Source organism: Photinus pyralis, unplaced genomic scaffold, assembly GCF_008802855.1.
Source record: "Photinus pyralis isolate 1611_PpyrPB1 unplaced genomic scaffold, Ppyr1.3 Ppyr1.4_LG2, whole genome shotgun sequence".
Classification (NCBI taxonomy): Eukaryota; Metazoa; Arthropoda; class Insecta; order Coleoptera; family Lampyridae; genus Photinus; species Photinus pyralis.
The window spans coordinates 49,832,578-49,850,783 of NW_022170403.1; the positions used below are offsets into that span (position 1 = coordinate 49,832,578).

Consider the following 18,206-nt stretch of genomic DNA (forward strand, 5'->3'; position numbering starts at 1 on the left):
GTTAAGGCTGTTATGCAACGGAGCTCACACTATGGTCTCACGGCCGAAGAATACACATATTATGGTTAGAATTAGATAACACTACAGGCCAGGCGCCTGCCATTTTGGCTGAGACATGACTTGTCTCATTATCATATAGAGTTGTGTTTGGCGGTTTCGAGATCCATCCTATAACAGTATTCAAATATCCTAGATATTCAGTTATAATTGCATAAGAGGTTTGTATTTTATCGAGTCAATTTGGGTTGTTAATGTAATGAAAATCTGTTGCCTAGCAATTAGACGAGAAAAACTTGTCAACTATTAAAAATGCGACACTGTATTAATTGAAAGCATTTTAGCTGAGACAAGCATACATGCACAAATTTTCATAAATATATATTTTTGTTAGTTTTTTGTATAATAATATTCAGTTTGGCATTGTGTACTCTTCATATGCTTTACAATATTGGTCATTTATTAATCAGGTGTTCAAATTTTTCGTTTCAATTTCTGTGACAGCATTATTTTTCAATCTGGATAATTACATACCTAACCTTTAAGAAGAATAAGCCGGTCAGTTCTACACTACTATAGACTTTCTTAATAGGAGACCGCATTCAGTACCTATACTTATATTCTTACAAAAAAATAAAGAATGAGTATGTAAGCTCTGTAATTGTTTTTATTTTAAAAACGGGTGGAGGTAGATTACCCCCACCCATCAGGTTCTGTGATTTTAAAATATTACATGCCATGGTGTGTATATTTATTATATTGGTATTTAGTGTGCACTCACACTACACTTATATACTACACTACATATTAAAGATAAGCATTTTACTTAACAATAACCATTCAATTAGTGTGGAAGAGCCTCATGTTATGTTCCCTCCTTTTATCTAAATAGATTTCCAATAAGAAAGAAATAAAAGCAAATGTCCAAAGAACCAATACATATCCAAACAAAAATGTTAAATGGGAAACTTTTATAACAGGCATTTCGTCGATGACAATTGTTTTACGTTCGTAAAAGATATCCCGTTTCCACTTGTCATATATACCCGATTCCATGATACTGTAAGTAAATTTCTCAAAATGATCCTTGAACGGGAACCCCTTTTCAAAAACCATTTCAATGGGTACTGTAACTTGATGATTGTCAAAGCAATACACAGAAACATTAACACTATTATCATAATTTAATATATAATTTATGTGTAAATATGGCATAAATAGAGCAAAATCTTCTGCATTTGAAGCTTTTGAAATGCATGCGGTACCGTCGTGACAAGACTCCCACCTGTCGGATGTTTCATCTGCACCCAGGTATTCAATTGTACCAGGTATATAATACAGTTTAAACTTTGCATTATTTATATGGTGTACGCTGGAAATTTTCTGTTCCTGCTTCGGTTTAGTGAGGACACTAAATAAAGCCGATTCATAAGCGACATTGACATGCAATGTGAATATCACATAAAGCATAAACAAGAATCTTACTTTAAACGTTCTCGGTTGTACATTTACAGTTTTATTAAGCATAGTAGCGACAATATTTTGCAGCACACTTGCATATGTTTTGAATGAAGTCGATTCGTTAGGAGCACTCACCGAAAGCAACCAAATTGCTGTCGAGACCGCAAAATGCACGATTTGTAAAGATATCCAAACGTGAGCTTGCATTGCCAAAAACACATTGGTGCGTGTGGGTAAGGATACGAATGGCACGCACCATGTGAACGATTCCTGTACATTATAGGCAAATGTGTCATATTTTGTGTGCAGTTCATTCTTTGCATAATAAGATCCAATACCTATTTGATGAGTGCTTTCCAGGTTGCGTTGATCACCTACTGTATATTCTACCGAAAATTGTGTATGTCTAGCTAATGTGTTCACGATTAATATTTCGAGACCATTGCTAAACGTCATGTTGCTTGGAGGTAATACGTAAGGTGGCCATATCATTGTCTGAATTTGAAAATGGCAACCTTTCAGACTGGAATGGTTGTGTATAGCTTGATATTTTTGAATAAAATTGTTGTACGAACATTTTCCACTCATCAATAATGCAGACGATTTGCAGCCTTGGTACACTAAGAACTTTGAAGATGCATCTTCCGTATATATGACGACTATTTCACCGATGTTGTACATTCTTAGTGTCATTTCCATATCTGATAATGGTAGAGCAGATACGAGTAATTTCCGACCTTGTGATGAATGCACTATCTTGTTAAACTCCTGTAATTTGTCAGTTTCATGTATATTACCAGTTACTCCAGGAGTTTCTGTGGTGTCGTTTCCATTATGAATGAATAAACTGTGGTTACTGATATACAAATCTTCCAAAAAGTAACTGGTAATGGTTTGTATAGGCCACACTGCAAGGACATCATTCTTTGTAAATATTTGTCGATGGACTACCTTAAAACATTCGAGCGTGTGGTCATAAGTTGCTACTGCATAAAATTGTGAATGACACACGGAAATAAGACTTAATATAGACACAACAGTTTGTGGGATGGATGGCATTGTGTTGTGTTGTCCAAATAAGTGATCCGAGTTGGTATACATATATAAGGTGAACATTGATTTTTAATTATGAATGGCAATCATATGGTAAAAGGTTTTGCAAATTATCGTTAAGTAGTGGGTATATGACTAACATTACATAAATATTGTAAATATACGATAAAGCATATTGCCTAACATTACTCCTTTTTAAACATACTTATGATACAGATGGTCTAACAAAAGATTACAGGATACCATTGAGAAAGCATAAAGTATACGTCAACAAGGTTGTAAGAAGGCATTAAAATAAGTGGGTAATTGGGAATAGTACTGATTATTAGCTGTCGTATTATCCTATTGGAGTGATAGCTACACTAAATATCAAGATGAAATAAGGTAAGTACCTAAATATTGTGTAATTGGAAGATTTACAAATATTGCATTTTCAAATGTTATGCAAGGTACTTGGAAATTTCTGACAATAATACTTTTTCCAATTCAATTTAAACAAGTTATAAATCAGAATATCATGATGAAAGCGCATTTTTGGTAATACAGTATTTTATTAGTAGTTTCAAATATTTTCGATCTCACAAGTAATCTAACTCAAAATAGACAGTGTTGGGGGCCATGAACGAAAGACAGAATATTGGTAGGCCACGGAAACTTTTCAGTGGGACACGAAAATTCACTTCTACAATATCTTACTCAAATATTAAAATTAAATAAATGTACCAAAAATGGTCAGTACACAAATTATACCATCCCTTATCGTTGTTTGTGTTATCTCAGTGTACCTTTCCTAGAAAGAAATAAATCCTAATCACCACTTTAAATTTAAATGTTTATAAATGGCACAGACACGATACCGGAAAAAGTTCTTTTTTCAAACACGACTAACACACCCCTCTACTGTCTACCAAAATTATTTTTCTGTAGTTTTTCTACAACTTTCAAAATTTGTGTCAAACCAAAATGAGCTTGAAAATGATTTCTTGATAACTAAAAAATAACTCAAATTAATTCTGATCTAATTCTAAAGTGTTTAAAATATTGAAATGCCACATTTAATGGCCTATTAAACGAGTATACATTTTTGTGCAGTCTAAGAGACGTAAATTTCAAAAATCCCCCCCCCCTCCGTCTAACGCGGGGGGGGGCACAGAGATAAATAACATTCACAAGTAGGCCACCAGTAAAAAAAGGTTGGGAAACACTGGACTAGAGCCTGCACATGTACACTATAACAGAAAGCTTTTAGTGAAAATTTGAAGTCTCTAGCTATTGTAATTGCCAAGATCTCAGCCGGACAGCCAGTCAGCCATAACGAATATAATTGCGTCTTTTTTTCAAAAATACGCTAAAAACGCGAATTATGTTTTTGTAGTACCTATAGTCATTATTATGTTAACTCCTCTTGATTAAACAAATATGTCGTAACTGGTTTCACAAACAAATGAGACACAAAATGTTTACGTGTAGGAAGGTAGGTATATGTAATTCAAACTGTTGACGAAGATAATACCATTGTATTTATAAAATATACCACTATGATTAACTGTGAATATAGTTTAAGAACTGGGCCGCGACCTAAGGTAGCAAATTCTGGTAGGTGTGTGCTTTAGTTATAACTGTTTTAATGAATGGAAAGTACTTGAAAAAATGGGTTGACATATCTAGGTGTCAAAAACAAACTAATCATATAATACCCTTACAAAAATCCTCAAAATTGTATTTTAATAATAGTCTTTATTATTCTGGCGAGGATCGGCATAATGCTGTTTTTCCTTACCAGCACGAAATAAATGATACACAAAGAAAACATTAAATGAAAAATACAGATTAGTTTTACCTACTTAATAATGCAAAAAAAAATTTCTTTTTCTTTTTCAACAACCATAAAATTCCTACCACGAAAGGGCGCACCCCTACTTGGGGGGATACTTGCAATAATGCTTATTGATTGTAATGGAACTCTACTTAAAAAGCATTTTCCCACCACCCGCAGCCAAGGAATTTTTGGAACCGAATTTGCAGACTTGAATAGCATGATCGACATATAATGTGATCATTTAATCATAGTATCGCCTTAAATAGTTATTTGCAACATTTTCAATTAACTATACATGCGAAATTAGATCACTCACTAGTAGGCGGGGGACACTATAACCCGGCCCAATTTTCAAATGAGTATAACTTTTGCTTGAAGTTATTTTATAAAACTGTTCGACCATTTTGTTCCTTAACTCATCAAGTATGTACACAACAAATTTCGTGGAATTCTCTCCATTTCCGTTGTCCGCCCAACAATAGCAGTGGAACTTTTTTTCCGAATTTTCAAAAACTAATTCCAGATTCGTCATTTTCATGTTTAAAAACCCCCAGATATCAAATTTCGTCGAAATCAGAATTTTTTTCGCACCCCCAAGTAGGGGTGCGCCCTTTCGTGGTAGGAATTTTGAAATATTTTTTTCTCAAAATCGGATAGGGCATACCCGAAAACCTATTCAAAGACGTGCCACCCATCTTTGTAACTCTTATGGTTGCTGAGAAAAAAATTAAAGAAGAAATCCAAATTTCGTGGTCTTTGGGGGTGGGCTCCCAAACGAAGCACGTTGGGCCCTCGGTTTATTTGGAAAAGTGCTTGTCCTGATCCCCTCTATCACCCAATTTTTTTTACATGCGGGCATGTAACACCCTGTATACTGGTATACAGGCAGACTTAAATTCGAGGGCCACCATGTGGATCTAGAAAATTGTAAAATATTTGGCAAAGTTGCGTATTCAAAGTGCCGCCGTTTTGAAACTGAACAAATTCAGACTACTTTTGGAGATATCATGAAAAAAACGAAACTGCAAAATCCTTTTTATTCTTTACCTAAGTTATTTAAAAATCATATTTCAAAATAAATGACACATTATTATGGCCACTCTTTTTCGTCTACAAGATGCTTAGATTAAGAAAGTCCTTGTCTAAGATAAGCTGCTATTATAGTTTTAAAATGTAAGTGATGTTTCGTCTCCGGCAAGTTCGTTGAAAAAAGTTGTAGAAGTGTAAGTGTAAAAATATACAAGTTCAACATGTTCGAGCATTTTTTCTGTAGAATTGAATTTCAAGATCAAATTTGAGCTATCCTTTCGATCAAAAAAACTCAATTTTCCAACTTAAATGGTTCATAACAAAAAACTGACCACAAAGTCCATCCGGCACCTTTGAAATTCGGATTCAGCGACCCAGAAAACAAACTAAGCTCATGGTACCGAGGGCACCTCGCAAAAATACGCAAGTGCCACCAGCGCCCGGACTAAATATGAATTGAATCAGTAGTGTCAATTTTCACTTGTTTCTAAAATGATATTTCATTTGTTTTATAGTTTGGAATATCTAGAATCTAGACAAAAAATTGGACTTGGATTGCACATTTGCTCCCCTGGGAGTCAACACCTGGAACTAAAATTTTTAAGTTTTCTCGTGTATAACAATATCTGTAACCCAACTACCTTAGTTCCTAACATTCAGAGATGTAAGTAAGGATCTATTATTCTGATTTGGCGTAGACATACTAATTGTACTTAATAAATTACTAGAATTCAGTTCACTAGCGTTGTAAGGGAAAACAAACTTCTTAAATAGTTTTTTATTGTAGGTCAAGTTTTATACAAACTTAAAATAAGTAACGCTAACGAAGCAAGATTTTTAACCTTGTTTCTGCGCTAATTCTCTCGCCTTCGCCTTTTCAATTTTAGCAATACGTGCAGCAGATTTCGACCCAAGAAGACCGCCGCCCCAGTGACGTCTGATTTCATCGCCACGATCATTGAAGTTCGTTTTGATTACTTCCAACAATTTTGTAAAGTTGGCACGATCGGCGGCATCTACTTGAGTTAAAGCGACCGAAGTACAAGTTTTGCGTCTTACTAGCAAACCTAAACGTGCCTTTCCCTTGACAATGCAGTAAGGTACACCCATTTTGCGACAAAGTGCAGGTAAGAAGAGAACAAGCTGGAAAACGAATTAAAATTACCATATGGTTACAAATGCTTCGTGGAACAGTCTACAATGTGCATTCAGACATCAAATTACTTCAATTATAATCAGGTGAAGAGATTCATTTTCATCATTAGAAAAATGACACATGAACCAAATGAAAACCTACCTCAATAGGATCAACATCATGAGCAATTACAACTAATTGAGCCTTTTTTTGTTCTACCAGAGTTGTAACTGTGTTGGTTCCAGCCCGTAAAGTAATAGGACGCTTTGTGGGTTTATCTTCTTTCTTCGCTACTTTCGCCTCAGCACGCACCTTTAGACGTTGTTTCTTCTGGATCTTTGTCTCTGGACGATACTTTTCCAACACTTTGAACAGCTGTGTTGCTACAAATATCAGAGTTACCATCGACAACAAGACGATTAACGTTGAAATATTAAATATAATTCAGAATTAAGTGGTAATGAATTTTCTTCATAACCTTTCGGTTAGCAAATACAAAGGTCATCACGGTTTTTAAAAAATTCGACTAACACTAACAATAATTACCTGTTTGCTTATCCAACGTCTGAGTAAATTGATTAATTGGCGGTGGAACTTTTAAACGCTTCTGAAGGATGGCTTTTTGTCTTTGAATTCTAATGTACTTCGGCCACCTCACGAACCTAGACAAGTCACGTTTGGGGCGAATGTCCTGACCTAAAAATTAAGCTCGTACAAAGAGATCCTGAGGATTTACGTTACATAAAAAAGTAAATGTAAGTCAGATTTAAAAAGCTCGTTTTATGATCAACACAGTGCGTCTGCTAATATTTATACATCATGATGAGACAAGTGTTTTAAGAATAAATAAGTGAAACATACCGATTCCAAAGTTACGAGGTCTTTTTTCAAATAAAGGGTTGACTACCTTTTTAACTTCAACCTTCTTTACTTCGAGAGGAGCTGCTGCTACCTTCTTTCCCGGCTTCTTCTTGCCCTAAAAAACACGTTTTGTTACGATTGTTATAAGAACAGTTTAATTAAAATTCCCTTGCAGGATCAGATAAGGTGTATGGTTTTCAGCACACACTTTTCAGAGTAGCAAATACAACAGTCATCATTATACAAATATGTGAATGGTCAGAACAAAAATCTTGGCAGATAATTCAAGAAGAGGATATTTACCTTTTTAGGCACCATTTTATAATGATGAAGAGTGGATGATCACTTAAATAAAATAGTATTTCTTATTTCATGTAACGTCACGGCGTATGAATACACAGCCGGACATAAAAGAGCAATGCGCACAATCGGAAATGGGGACTAATCGCTAAAGTTGGCTACACTGTAGTTTCAATTTGTAAATAATGGTCGCATTCAAGGTGACTTCATAACGGTGGCGACACTCCGATCGTTTTATCATTGTATATGTATTACGTTTTATCATTGTATATTTACATAAAAACCGCTCACAGTTGTAAAAAGGAAAATGAAATTGGGATAAGGGAGAATTATTTTCATGGTAAAATCTATTTTTATGTTACAAATTCTCAGACAGCAGATATCGCAAAGATCCTAATCTTTCTAGTCATTTTAGGCCAAAAATTACATGTTTTCAAAAATCTGTCATACAAGAAGGGAATCGGTATACAGTGTGTCTCAGTTAGGACGCACCATAGGGAAACGGCAATGTATTTTTTTGCGAAGGATGTACGGGGACTTTGAAATTGGCGTTTAACGTACTATTCCAATCTCTTTCTAGCATCAGGAAAGCGCAATAACGTACGTTGAACACTAACATCAAATACATATCAAAGACCTTCGCCTCTGTTTGCCTATGGTGCGTTCAACCTGGGACAAACCGTTTATACTTATTCATTGTTGCTTTCTCATTGAAATTTTATAGTCCCCAAAAAAAGTTGTGAGCAAGCCGACCTAGTCTACTTGGAAAAAATGTCTTTTGATAGCTTCTACCATTCGATTGCTAGCGCATTTTTTCAAATTTATTGATAAAATCGTAGCTTTTAATTCCATCTTGGCCTTTTGGAGTTCTTTTAAGAAGCGAAAGTCAAGGAAAGTAGAAAACACTTTAATGAACACACGAACAAAAATATGAAGCAGTAATGACCAAAAATGAAACAGTTCAATTAGCGTTTTGTGTTTCTACGACTACTATTCATGGCAACGAAAAACTACCTATCTGAAATGTGACTACAAAATTTCTTGATCTTTTTTCGTTAACTTTCGAGAAATAAAATTAGATTATAGGTGCAACATACTTACCTGTATATTTAAAGATAACTAAATTCTGAAAATGTTTAAGATGATTTTGAGTACGGTAATAGGGTTAATCTTAAACCTCACCACGCAATCGCATCACTAGGGAAGGGGGGGGGGGGTAAAACGTTGCTAAAAACATCATGTGATTAACGCATCAGTGGAGGCATAAACTGTACTGGGTTATTGGCAAATTATAAAAGTTACACTAAAGAAAATATTTTTATTTTATTTCAAAAACAGAACTGTACAATGTCATGGCGGTGTACGAAGTACTTTTGGACGAGATTGGAAGACAAAGTCGTAGCAATGGCAATCATCTTGGCATGGACATGCATGATTCCCTATAATGTAGTTTGAAGGCAATTGAGCTGGCATGAGTACACGTACACATACCTAAGTGGATTGTACTTGATAATTCTTTCAAAGAAAATTCAACAGTATTACCAGCCCTCATTTCATCAGTATCCATACACGAGCACGATCTATAATAAATTTAAAATCAAATGTATCATATCAATTAAGCAGTCATTATACATTTTTTACGTTGTTAAATTGTGTTTAGAATAATTTCTAAAACACTGTGGGCGACCGGTATTATGCAATAAAGTTTGTTGATGGGAAAAAAGTATGTTATAACTCGAAGTTGTTCGCTTATTACTAAATTATGAATGTAATTAGATGACCTTCGTGATAGTGGTGGTCTACGTGTCGGTTGATGCGCACAGTGGGAAATGGAACTGATACAAGATAACAAATCGACTAAATTAACAAGCTTCCCACATCAACTGTGTAAGTGTAGGTATATTCTAGAAATTCAATAACATACACTGGTTACACACAATACACATTTGGACGCATAGATTGAGAATTCTATTTTGTCACAAAGTGCTTCGCGATAGTGCTAGTGTTTAATGATATTAACTGTATAGATAAATATTGTAAAAGGCGACTTAAATATAATAACTTACACTTACCGACCGCATTTTTCCAATTGCGTAACACTGTTTTGCAAATTATCACTTTTCTGACATCGGTGGCAGTGGTACAATTGAGTGTTATAATGATTGTCAGTTTCGTCTTGGTTATAATTATCGTTGTCTTCTTGATTTGGCAGATTTATTGTTCGACGGATGGCGTTGTAACAATCACACGTGTACTTGTTTTCACGATATAAGTGACTAGGAGTAGTGTATTGGTCTCTGTAGCACATGCGAACATGTCCTATATCTGAAATGGCAGTAGTTTGCGGCGACGTACTTTCCTTCCGTATAAAATGTTTCGTTTTTGGAAAAGAGCGTGGACAGTACCTACAGAATTTGCCCATTAGACCATTTTGCGGTTTCTGAAAGGCTTGTGTAAACGAAGGTGGTGCTCGATGAAGTTTTTTCATTTGCCGAGGTTCAAAAATGGCGTTTCTAGTTGGAGTATAGTAATGCTGTTTTGTTTCTTCACAATAAGAAACGTCTGCAAATTTTGTATCATCTTCAATAGTGTCAGGTTCCGTAGCGGTCAGTTTCTCTGTTACGGATTTTGTAAAAGGCGTCATGGGTTTTTGTAAATGCTCCATCGACTCCGATAATCTATACTTCGTAATAACAGCGAGTGCTATTTCTGTTGAAGTACTATTTTCTAAATCGTGTTCCAAAATATCAACTTCGGCGTTGGATTCAATAGTTGAATTGCAATCACACCCTTGTTTGGGTACACCTTTCAAGTGTAATTGCAAAATATGCTGAAGTTCTGTCTTTGTTTGCTCATCCGAATTGCTAATATGGTAGTCCAATAATTTCGACAAACTTATTCTATGTGCTTCTTCATTGATAACGGGATCAGATAAAAGACTGTACATAGTGCCGTTAATGTAAGGCATACAAAAGCTGTATCTTATATCTAACAGGTTTACTAGAAGGCTTATAACATCTTTAGCGTATGGATGCAATCGATCCCGCGCATCTTTATGTAAGCATAAGTTCATTAACAAGGCAGTTGAATTTTCCATGCAGTAATGCGAAATTTTCGAATGAAGGTTCATCAGGAATGTCAGCAAGTATTCTACAAAACCTAAAAAAATGTAATATTCATAATCCTTATATCAGTAGCACATACAGGGTGGTGACTTGCGCAACGCATCATAGGAATTTCAATGTAAAATTCATAACATGCGATTATTGGCTCCCCAAATTATTTTAGAGCAAAAATGTATTAAGTTTTTTTGTAGAAAAAAATTTTTTACGTCAATCAACCATATTAGTTTTCAATTTTTTGTATAATAAAGACGGAAAATTGGAAAATAAAACCCACATCTTTTTCAATAATCTGTGACGCCATGGAATTTTATAATACAAAAACTACGTCAATATCCGTCATGCCATGGAATGTCTGCTATAAAACAAATCAAATTCTATCAAAAAGTATTATATTTAGAACAGCGAATTCAACATAAAGAAAGACCAAATTACTTAAAACGGTTTCCTAATATAACAAGTTACAATAAATGTTCGAATAAGTCACTATTAACTGCAATACAGTAACCAAGTCGATCATAAAATCCATTTCGAACTGCTGCTAATTGATAACTGGATATCTAGCTTTTTGTTTTAGAAAATTCCATGGCATCGCAGATTACTGAAAAAGATGCGGGTTTTATTTTTCCAATTTTCCGTCTTTATTATGTAAAAAATTGAAAACTAATACGGTTGAGTGACGTAAAAAATTGTTTTCTACAAAAAACCTTAATACATTTTTGCTCTAAAATAATTTGGGGAGCCAATAATCGCATGTTATGAATTTTACATTGAAATCCCTATGATGCGTTACGCAAGTCACCACCCTGTATATTTAATTATGACATTGACTATAATATAATTTTTAATCAATGAGGGATGAGACAACACTTTTAATGAAAGCCCCTCCCCTCCTTCAATTTCAAGAAAAGGTAAAATTTTCAGTTTTGATTGTTCTGCACACAGAATATTTCTAAAAGCAATATTTTTGACGATTCGCGAAAACATCGTGCTATAGTTACGAACAGATGGCATACAGACAGACAAATAAAATAGCTATTTATACAATAAGTTGCGAAATGAGTGTCTTTTAGGCACGTCTAGTGACTAAAAGACATCGTTTCGTAACGAATTATACTTATACAAGATTTTTTGTGAAAGCGGTGAATTTGATAGTTTTATAATTTTATTAGTCTTTTTATAAACATTTTGAAAAGTAGGCAGTCAATCTGATTCTAAGGCAATGTTTATGCATTATTTAATGTCAAGTGTGACGTTAAGGTTGAACGTATCGTGTTGCCGTCTTTCCCGCAAAGTTTTGCGAAAAAATTACTTCAAATGAGTGATATTGACGAGTCTTTGGATATTGAACAAGCTGCTGAAGCTGCACTATCCACGTTAGTACCCGAAAAATCGAAACATTTATACGAAAAGACCTACGACAAAATTGATTTTAATGTTTCATTTTTATTTTTAGGTACTAGTGCCTAAAACTTTAGCATTTACGCACTAGTGCCTAAAAGAGTGTCATTTCGAAATTCTAATCGATATCAAAATTTGTCAATATCGAAACGCTTTCACAAAAATACGTTTTCACGTCAGATGCGCATTAACTTACCCGAGTTAATCATGTACACTCGCTGCTTATACCTCAAACTAAGTTTTTGGGCAGTAGCTATCAACATGTCTCGTGTAGAATCATTGATAGTCGAGTTTCCATGTTTCAGAATAATTGACAATAAATACAACAGATGTGCTTCACTTTGACACATGTAGTCTCGTCCAACTGTTAGAGAAGCAATTGTGTTCATTAATTTAGACAGTTCTTCCTGAAATTAACACCAGATTAAATTAATTCCATAATAGGACACCCCGCAGGAGGCTCCATAAGAGATACGATCTGTGTAAAACTAAGAGTCAAACCGGTCAAACTTATTTTCAATTGTGGTGCTAATTTGGGAGTGATTTTTACTTTTTCCTTGTCGCCGAAAAATAGAAACCTACAATATCTTCTTTGTAACGCGCTTAGTTTTGAAGCTAGTGATTTTTATAAACGACAAAATAGACGTTTTTTTAGAACTGGAGGGAGTTTAAATCTGGACAGGAAAACTAAACACAAGATTCAAGCAGGGCGGTTGAATTTGATAAAGAAGTGTTGACAGAAGGATTAGAAAGGGATTAGAGAAAGAATGTGCGGCCAGCCATGGTTTATGGCAGAGAGGGTTCACGAAAAGAGATTGGAGGTGGCTTAGATGAGAATGCTGAGGTGGCTCATGAGAAAAACTAGGAAAGACAGGATTCGGAATGATGCAATAAGAGAGACGCGCGAAGTAACTGAAGTCTCAAGGAAGGTTCAAGAGCGAAGACGGCAATGGTTTGGAGATAAACAATGAGAATGGAAGAGGGGTATGTTGGAAGAAGGATGCGCAGAATGCATAGGCAAAAAGAAAAAAAGGTGGAGAGGAAGAGCGAATAGAATAGAAGGTGGAATTGTCTTGAAGAGAGAAGTGGTTGGATGAAAAGGATATGGAAAAAAGCTATAATAGGCCCTAGTTAGATTTACGAAAATTCCGAACGTTGTCTTTCTGAATGACTTATCATGCTTTGCTCAAATCAGTCACAATATAATGGGACCATGACAAATGGCAGTACAGTAGATCTATGTACGAAATCTAAATTCCTTTCAATTTGGCCAACATTCAGATAACATAATCAGAGTTGAATAAAATGTTAGTCATTTATATATTAGGTAATATAAATTAATGACCGTAACCAATATGTCGGCGGATTATAGCAACTCACGCAACCGTAATGTACCGACACGCGAGTTTGGATTATTATAAATTGTTTGTTCCCTGTTCCCTCTCATTTTTCACCTGCGAAAGATGAAAACTTTCAGTATCGCTCGGGAAGTAAACTTCTATTAAAAACTTTCCTGTTGAACTTGAGCGATTCAGTTCGAGTATGTCGTTGACAACGTAGGACTGAATCACTTGGGTGCGAATTTCATTGGTGCTGCCTGTGATCCGCTAAAAATGCTCGATTAGTCTAGGTACCATACCTACTTGAAGAGTGTATACCATTCGCAATCCTTGCAGAAGTGCAATCTTTAGTTCATCGGTCCCCATAATCAGATCTCCTTTTAATTTTTTATAGTCCAACTCAAAATAGTTCTCAATAGAAGCAGGAACGTTTGATTTGTATATAAGCTCTGTTGACAACCGAGTAGCTAAATTATGTTGGCAAAACTTTTCAAATTGAGATGTATCTTTTCCAACTGGTTCATCTTCTGCAGCTATTCTAGTTTTGGTAGACTCATCTGGCATTCCTTCCTCACAATTTGAGTCATTCCAATCATTCGTTGAATTACATATTAGAGCAGGCAAAATTGTAATTAAACCCATTGTTCCTTCTACGTTTCGCGAATCGTTTGCCATATCACATGGATTTACTATAAGGGGATGTAATGGCTCAGAGCTATCTTCACTCTTTATGAACCTGGAACCTGCTAAACCAGAATAGAATAGTTCCGGGTAAATAATTTTGCATTTATTTAATGTTGCATTTAAGTTTTCTGTTTGACCTTTAATATAAGTTTGTAGTGCTGAAGTTAGTTCTGTAGTGACACCTGCGGAATCATATTATTAACAAAAAAAATAGTGCGGTGTATTTACCCATTAGTTTTTTGTGTTCACTTTCTAATTTTTGGAAGCTTTGTTTTAGTCTTCTATAGTTTTTTAATTGCAGATCATCATTTTGACATGATTCTTGGAACCTAATATGAAGAGAAGGTTCAGAAAGAGATTTGTGGAATGGTATAGTTTGCGTCGGTATCTCTCTTTTAAGGTAGTTTCCACTAAAACTTCTCAATCCTTTTGCAGATTTTTTTAGAATTCGGTTAAATTTCCTTTCTTGATGCTTCTCCATACCATCATAGATTTGGGAAGACTGTTTCGAGGGATCTAAACAGTAGAGTACCACATCTTCTTTAGCCTCCACCGCAGTGGAGGATGCTAACTGAAAATTCTTTGACTGATGAGATTCAAGCTTTGAAGTATCCTTATTGTCACTAAAACTAATTTTTGCGATCGGAAAATTCGGTGCCTGTTGCGTTTCCGATTTAACTTCGCCGTAGCCTTTTTCCGCGCATTCATCTTGTAAAATTTTCACCGTTTGAGTTAAATTTAATCCATTTAAAAACTAAAGGTCATTCGTTGCGGCATAAGTGCATAATTTTTCGGAAAAACTTACCAAGAAAATTGTTTTCAATACGCCAACAGTTTCTTCTCTTCTACAATAACGCGATTAGAAAATTGGAATGAAAATGCGGAAAAACTTACGTTATGTTAAAGGAAACTTTTATACTCATCCTTCTTCCGGAAAAATCAGCAAGCGACTAATTTACGTTCTCGTGTTGGATAGGCGCATCGTTGAGAGAACGAAAGAAATTTTCGTAAAGTCAGAGTCCAGACTAGAATTTGACATTTGCAATCAATACTAAAAGTCACATTTCGCATGTTTCCATAGCGTGTTTAAAGCACGTGGCCCACTTTCAAAGTTTCATGTTTATTCAAAACATCCTTGGTGCCTTCCTCCTGATGTTTACGGGGAGAAATATCTTTAACCCGGTTACTTTGTACCTACTCGATAAAACTTGAACCACATTTACCACCGTGCCTTAAAATAAATGAGTTTTAGTTACCTATCGATTTTTATTAATTATAGTTTGCGTGTCTTGATAATTAAAGACGTGTGGAAGAAGTGGATTTCTTTTGGATTAGACGCATCGAACACAGAAAATAACATACCTATTTGGAATTCCTCAATTTCTTAGTACCTATACAGGGACATTCTGCAATAATCTTTTATACCGAAGGAAACTTCTTGGAGAATTTTACGATAGGTATACGTATTCGACTTTTACTTCGCATTACTATGTCGGAGAATAAAGCATCTATTACTATTACAATTACTATAAGTAAACAGTTGTAGCAATATAAAAGTACATTTAAGTATAGTAAAGGAACAAAGGCATTCGTCAGTTACAACACTGTGGTGGGTTTATATACAATCATAATCATTAGAATATAAGTAAGTAGTACCTATACCTACATTAGTATGTGGTAGGTACTAGATCATTAAACAAAACCAATAGTAACAAAGGTATGGTTTCGTTGGTTAGCGACGCACATGAATCTTTGATTTTACGTAGGTATTGGTTAATTCTTAATGATTTAATGATAGTAGTCAGGGAGACATTTCTGAAAAGTGCATGTCTAACGGCGTTTTGTGCTATAAACTGTAAAGTCAATGTACAAACTGGCAACAGGTGGTTCTAGACTAATTCGACCCCGCTAAAAACGTTGCGCCCTGTTGCCAGACCCGATTTTGGCATTTAATAAGCCCCTAAATCCAAGATGGCGAACGAAAATGCCGTTTTCCGCTATTTCGTGCTCCCAAGGCACACCACTGAACGTTTTGGGTACACTTTACGGGTAGAATCACATCTAGTACACACGATGTCACCGTTTAGGCACACTTTCGTATTCATATTAGGGGCCTAAATGCCAAAAGGCCGCTTAAAACGTCAAAAATGCAAAATTCGTAATTTTTCTTCGTTTTTTTTTCTTTCTAACCTATTGTCGCGGCGTCTAATATGCGGATTCCGCCCTCTGGGTCGGCCGCTAAATGAATGCCATAAAAGGTCCATAAAGATAGCAAGAAACATTTCACGTAAAGTTAACATTTAATTATGTGGGGACCTTCCACAGCGCCATATTCTTGGGGCTTAAGTACCAAGATGGCGCCTCGAAAGTCCAAAGACAGTGACAGTTGTTCTTTTGCCTTATTTTTACTACACTGGTCACCCATTTCCCATTTCGGTGGACCAGAGGAATAATTTGCGAATTGCGACTAACCATCCGGATGTTACACACCCGAAGGGCTTAAATGCGGACGTGGGGACCCGTCTCCTATAAACGTTAACTATGGAACCAAGAGGCAGAAGTTGGTTTGCTGGCGTAATTTCAGGTCATTGATTAAGTAAACATTATGAAAACATGCTTACCCAGTTTTCTTTGAATTTTTCAATCGAAACGTAACTCTTAGCAGTTGAAATTGTTTAGAATATCGAACACTAATATTATGCAAAATGAAAATCTTTGTGAAAATGATTCTGCATTTGAAACATATCAGCCACCGCACTCCCTCGTTTCGGAGCTTGTTCACGTTGCACTGAAGTTAAGAAGTTACTTGAAATCTATAAGAAGCAGCACAAATGGTATTAACGCCAGCAAGAGCGATGCAGTTGCCATGGTACCGGAAAGCGCTTTCCTTTTTTTAACCCAGCTGTTTGGAGGAAACGATTGATTGACACAGATTAATGACGTGGCCCAACGAAAGCGTGAAATTGCTACTTTTTTAAGTCCGTTATTTGGAACACCGCCTGTGAAGATTCACGGCGTTTTCCGTCTGTAACGGAGTGTGGATGGCGAATCCAGGATAATGAAATGAAACCAGTTTTGATGACACTTGAATCCATCCCTCGTGCGTGTGTCCTCTTCGTGTCTTGGGGCTGCAAAACAAGACTCTGCGGACACTTGACAAAGAGGGAGAACTCCTTTCATGCACTCAGAGCTGCGGTTGTAGGGGAAATTCTTACAACAATGGCAGCGAAAATAACTTTATTTTACCTGACTTTGAAAGTCATAGGGAGGAGGTCACAATCTTTTAAAAAGTGTAACTGTAACGTTCGTTAAGTTCGTAAATTTTGATAGTTTGAATAATAACAGAGTTACGTTTTAATTAAAAAATCAAAGAATACTTAGGTTTTCATATAAAGAAATCAGAAATTTTTTTAAATTAAATATAGTTTTATTTTCTTTTCGATGCTCCGGGGCACAGAAATAGGGAGTGGTCAGTGTACTAAAACTATGACACAAAAGAACGAATTTTTCACTGTTTTTGGACTTTCAAGGCGCCATATTGGTAATTAGCAATTAGTAATTAGTAATTACTATAGAAATAAATATTGGACGCCGACAACAGGCCAGAAAGGAAAAAAGAACGAAAAAAGATTTTGCATTTTTGACGTTTTTAAGTGCCATTTTGGCATTTACGCCCATAATATGAACACGAAACGGCGTCGTCGTGTATACTAGATATGTGATTCTATCCGTAAAGTACCCAAAACGTTCGGCGGCATGCCTTGGGGCTCGAAATAACCGAAAAACGACAATTTCGGCCGCCACCTATTTAAGGGCTTAAATGCCAAAATTGGGTCTGGCCAAAAGGCGCATCGTTTTCAGTGGGGTTAAATTAGTTAAGAATCGCCTGTTGCCAGTTTGTAGCACAAAACGCCGTTAGACATGATTTAGAGAGCCTTTTTCAGAAATGTCTCCCTACTATAGTACAAAAATAGTGCCAGGTTTTATTACAAAAAAAATGAAAT

General features: G+C 35.6%; 2 protein-coding genes and 1 non-coding gene across 3 annotated transcripts; all 3 read right to left on the bottom strand.

Annotated features, from left to right (window-relative positions):
• Nucleotides 1–6,122: 6,122 nt before the first annotated feature.
• Nucleotides 6,123–7,814, bottom strand: LOC116164438 (60S ribosomal protein L7a). Its single transcript, XM_031478621.1, has 5 exons — nucleotides 7,659–7,814; nucleotides 7,356–7,470; nucleotides 7,041–7,190; nucleotides 6,657–6,877; nucleotides 6,123–6,502 (listed from the first exon to the last, which is right to left on the bottom strand). Exons 1-5 carry the CDS (start codon nucleotides 7,671–7,673, stop codon nucleotides 6,197–6,199), a joined length of 807 nt encoding a protein of 268 aa, XP_031334481.1. The 5' UTR covers nucleotides 7,674–7,814; the 3' UTR covers nucleotides 6,123–6,196.
• LOC116165203 lies at nucleotides 7,250–7,320 on the bottom strand. Its single transcript, XR_004144107.1, has one exon. It is a non-coding gene; the product is annotated as a small nucleolar RNA SNORD36 (small nucleolar RNA).
• A 1,139-nt stretch (nucleotides 7,815–8,953) lies between the features above and the next one.
• LOC116164976 lies at nucleotides 8,954–15,406 on the bottom strand. Its single transcript, XM_031479241.1, has 9 exons — nucleotides 15,097–15,406; nucleotides 15,008–15,047; nucleotides 14,431–14,956; nucleotides 13,837–14,384; nucleotides 13,633–13,785; nucleotides 12,375–12,585; nucleotides 9,728–10,814; nucleotides 9,147–9,235; nucleotides 8,954–9,094 (listed from the first exon to the last, which is right to left on the bottom strand). The coding sequence occupies exons 1-9, from the start codon at nucleotides 15,123–15,125 to the stop codon at nucleotides 9,006–9,008; spliced, it is 2,772 nt and encodes a 923-aa protein (XP_031335101.1). The 5' UTR covers nucleotides 15,126–15,406; the 3' UTR covers nucleotides 8,954–9,005.
• Between the last annotated feature and the right edge of the window lie 2,800 nt (nucleotides 15,407–18,206).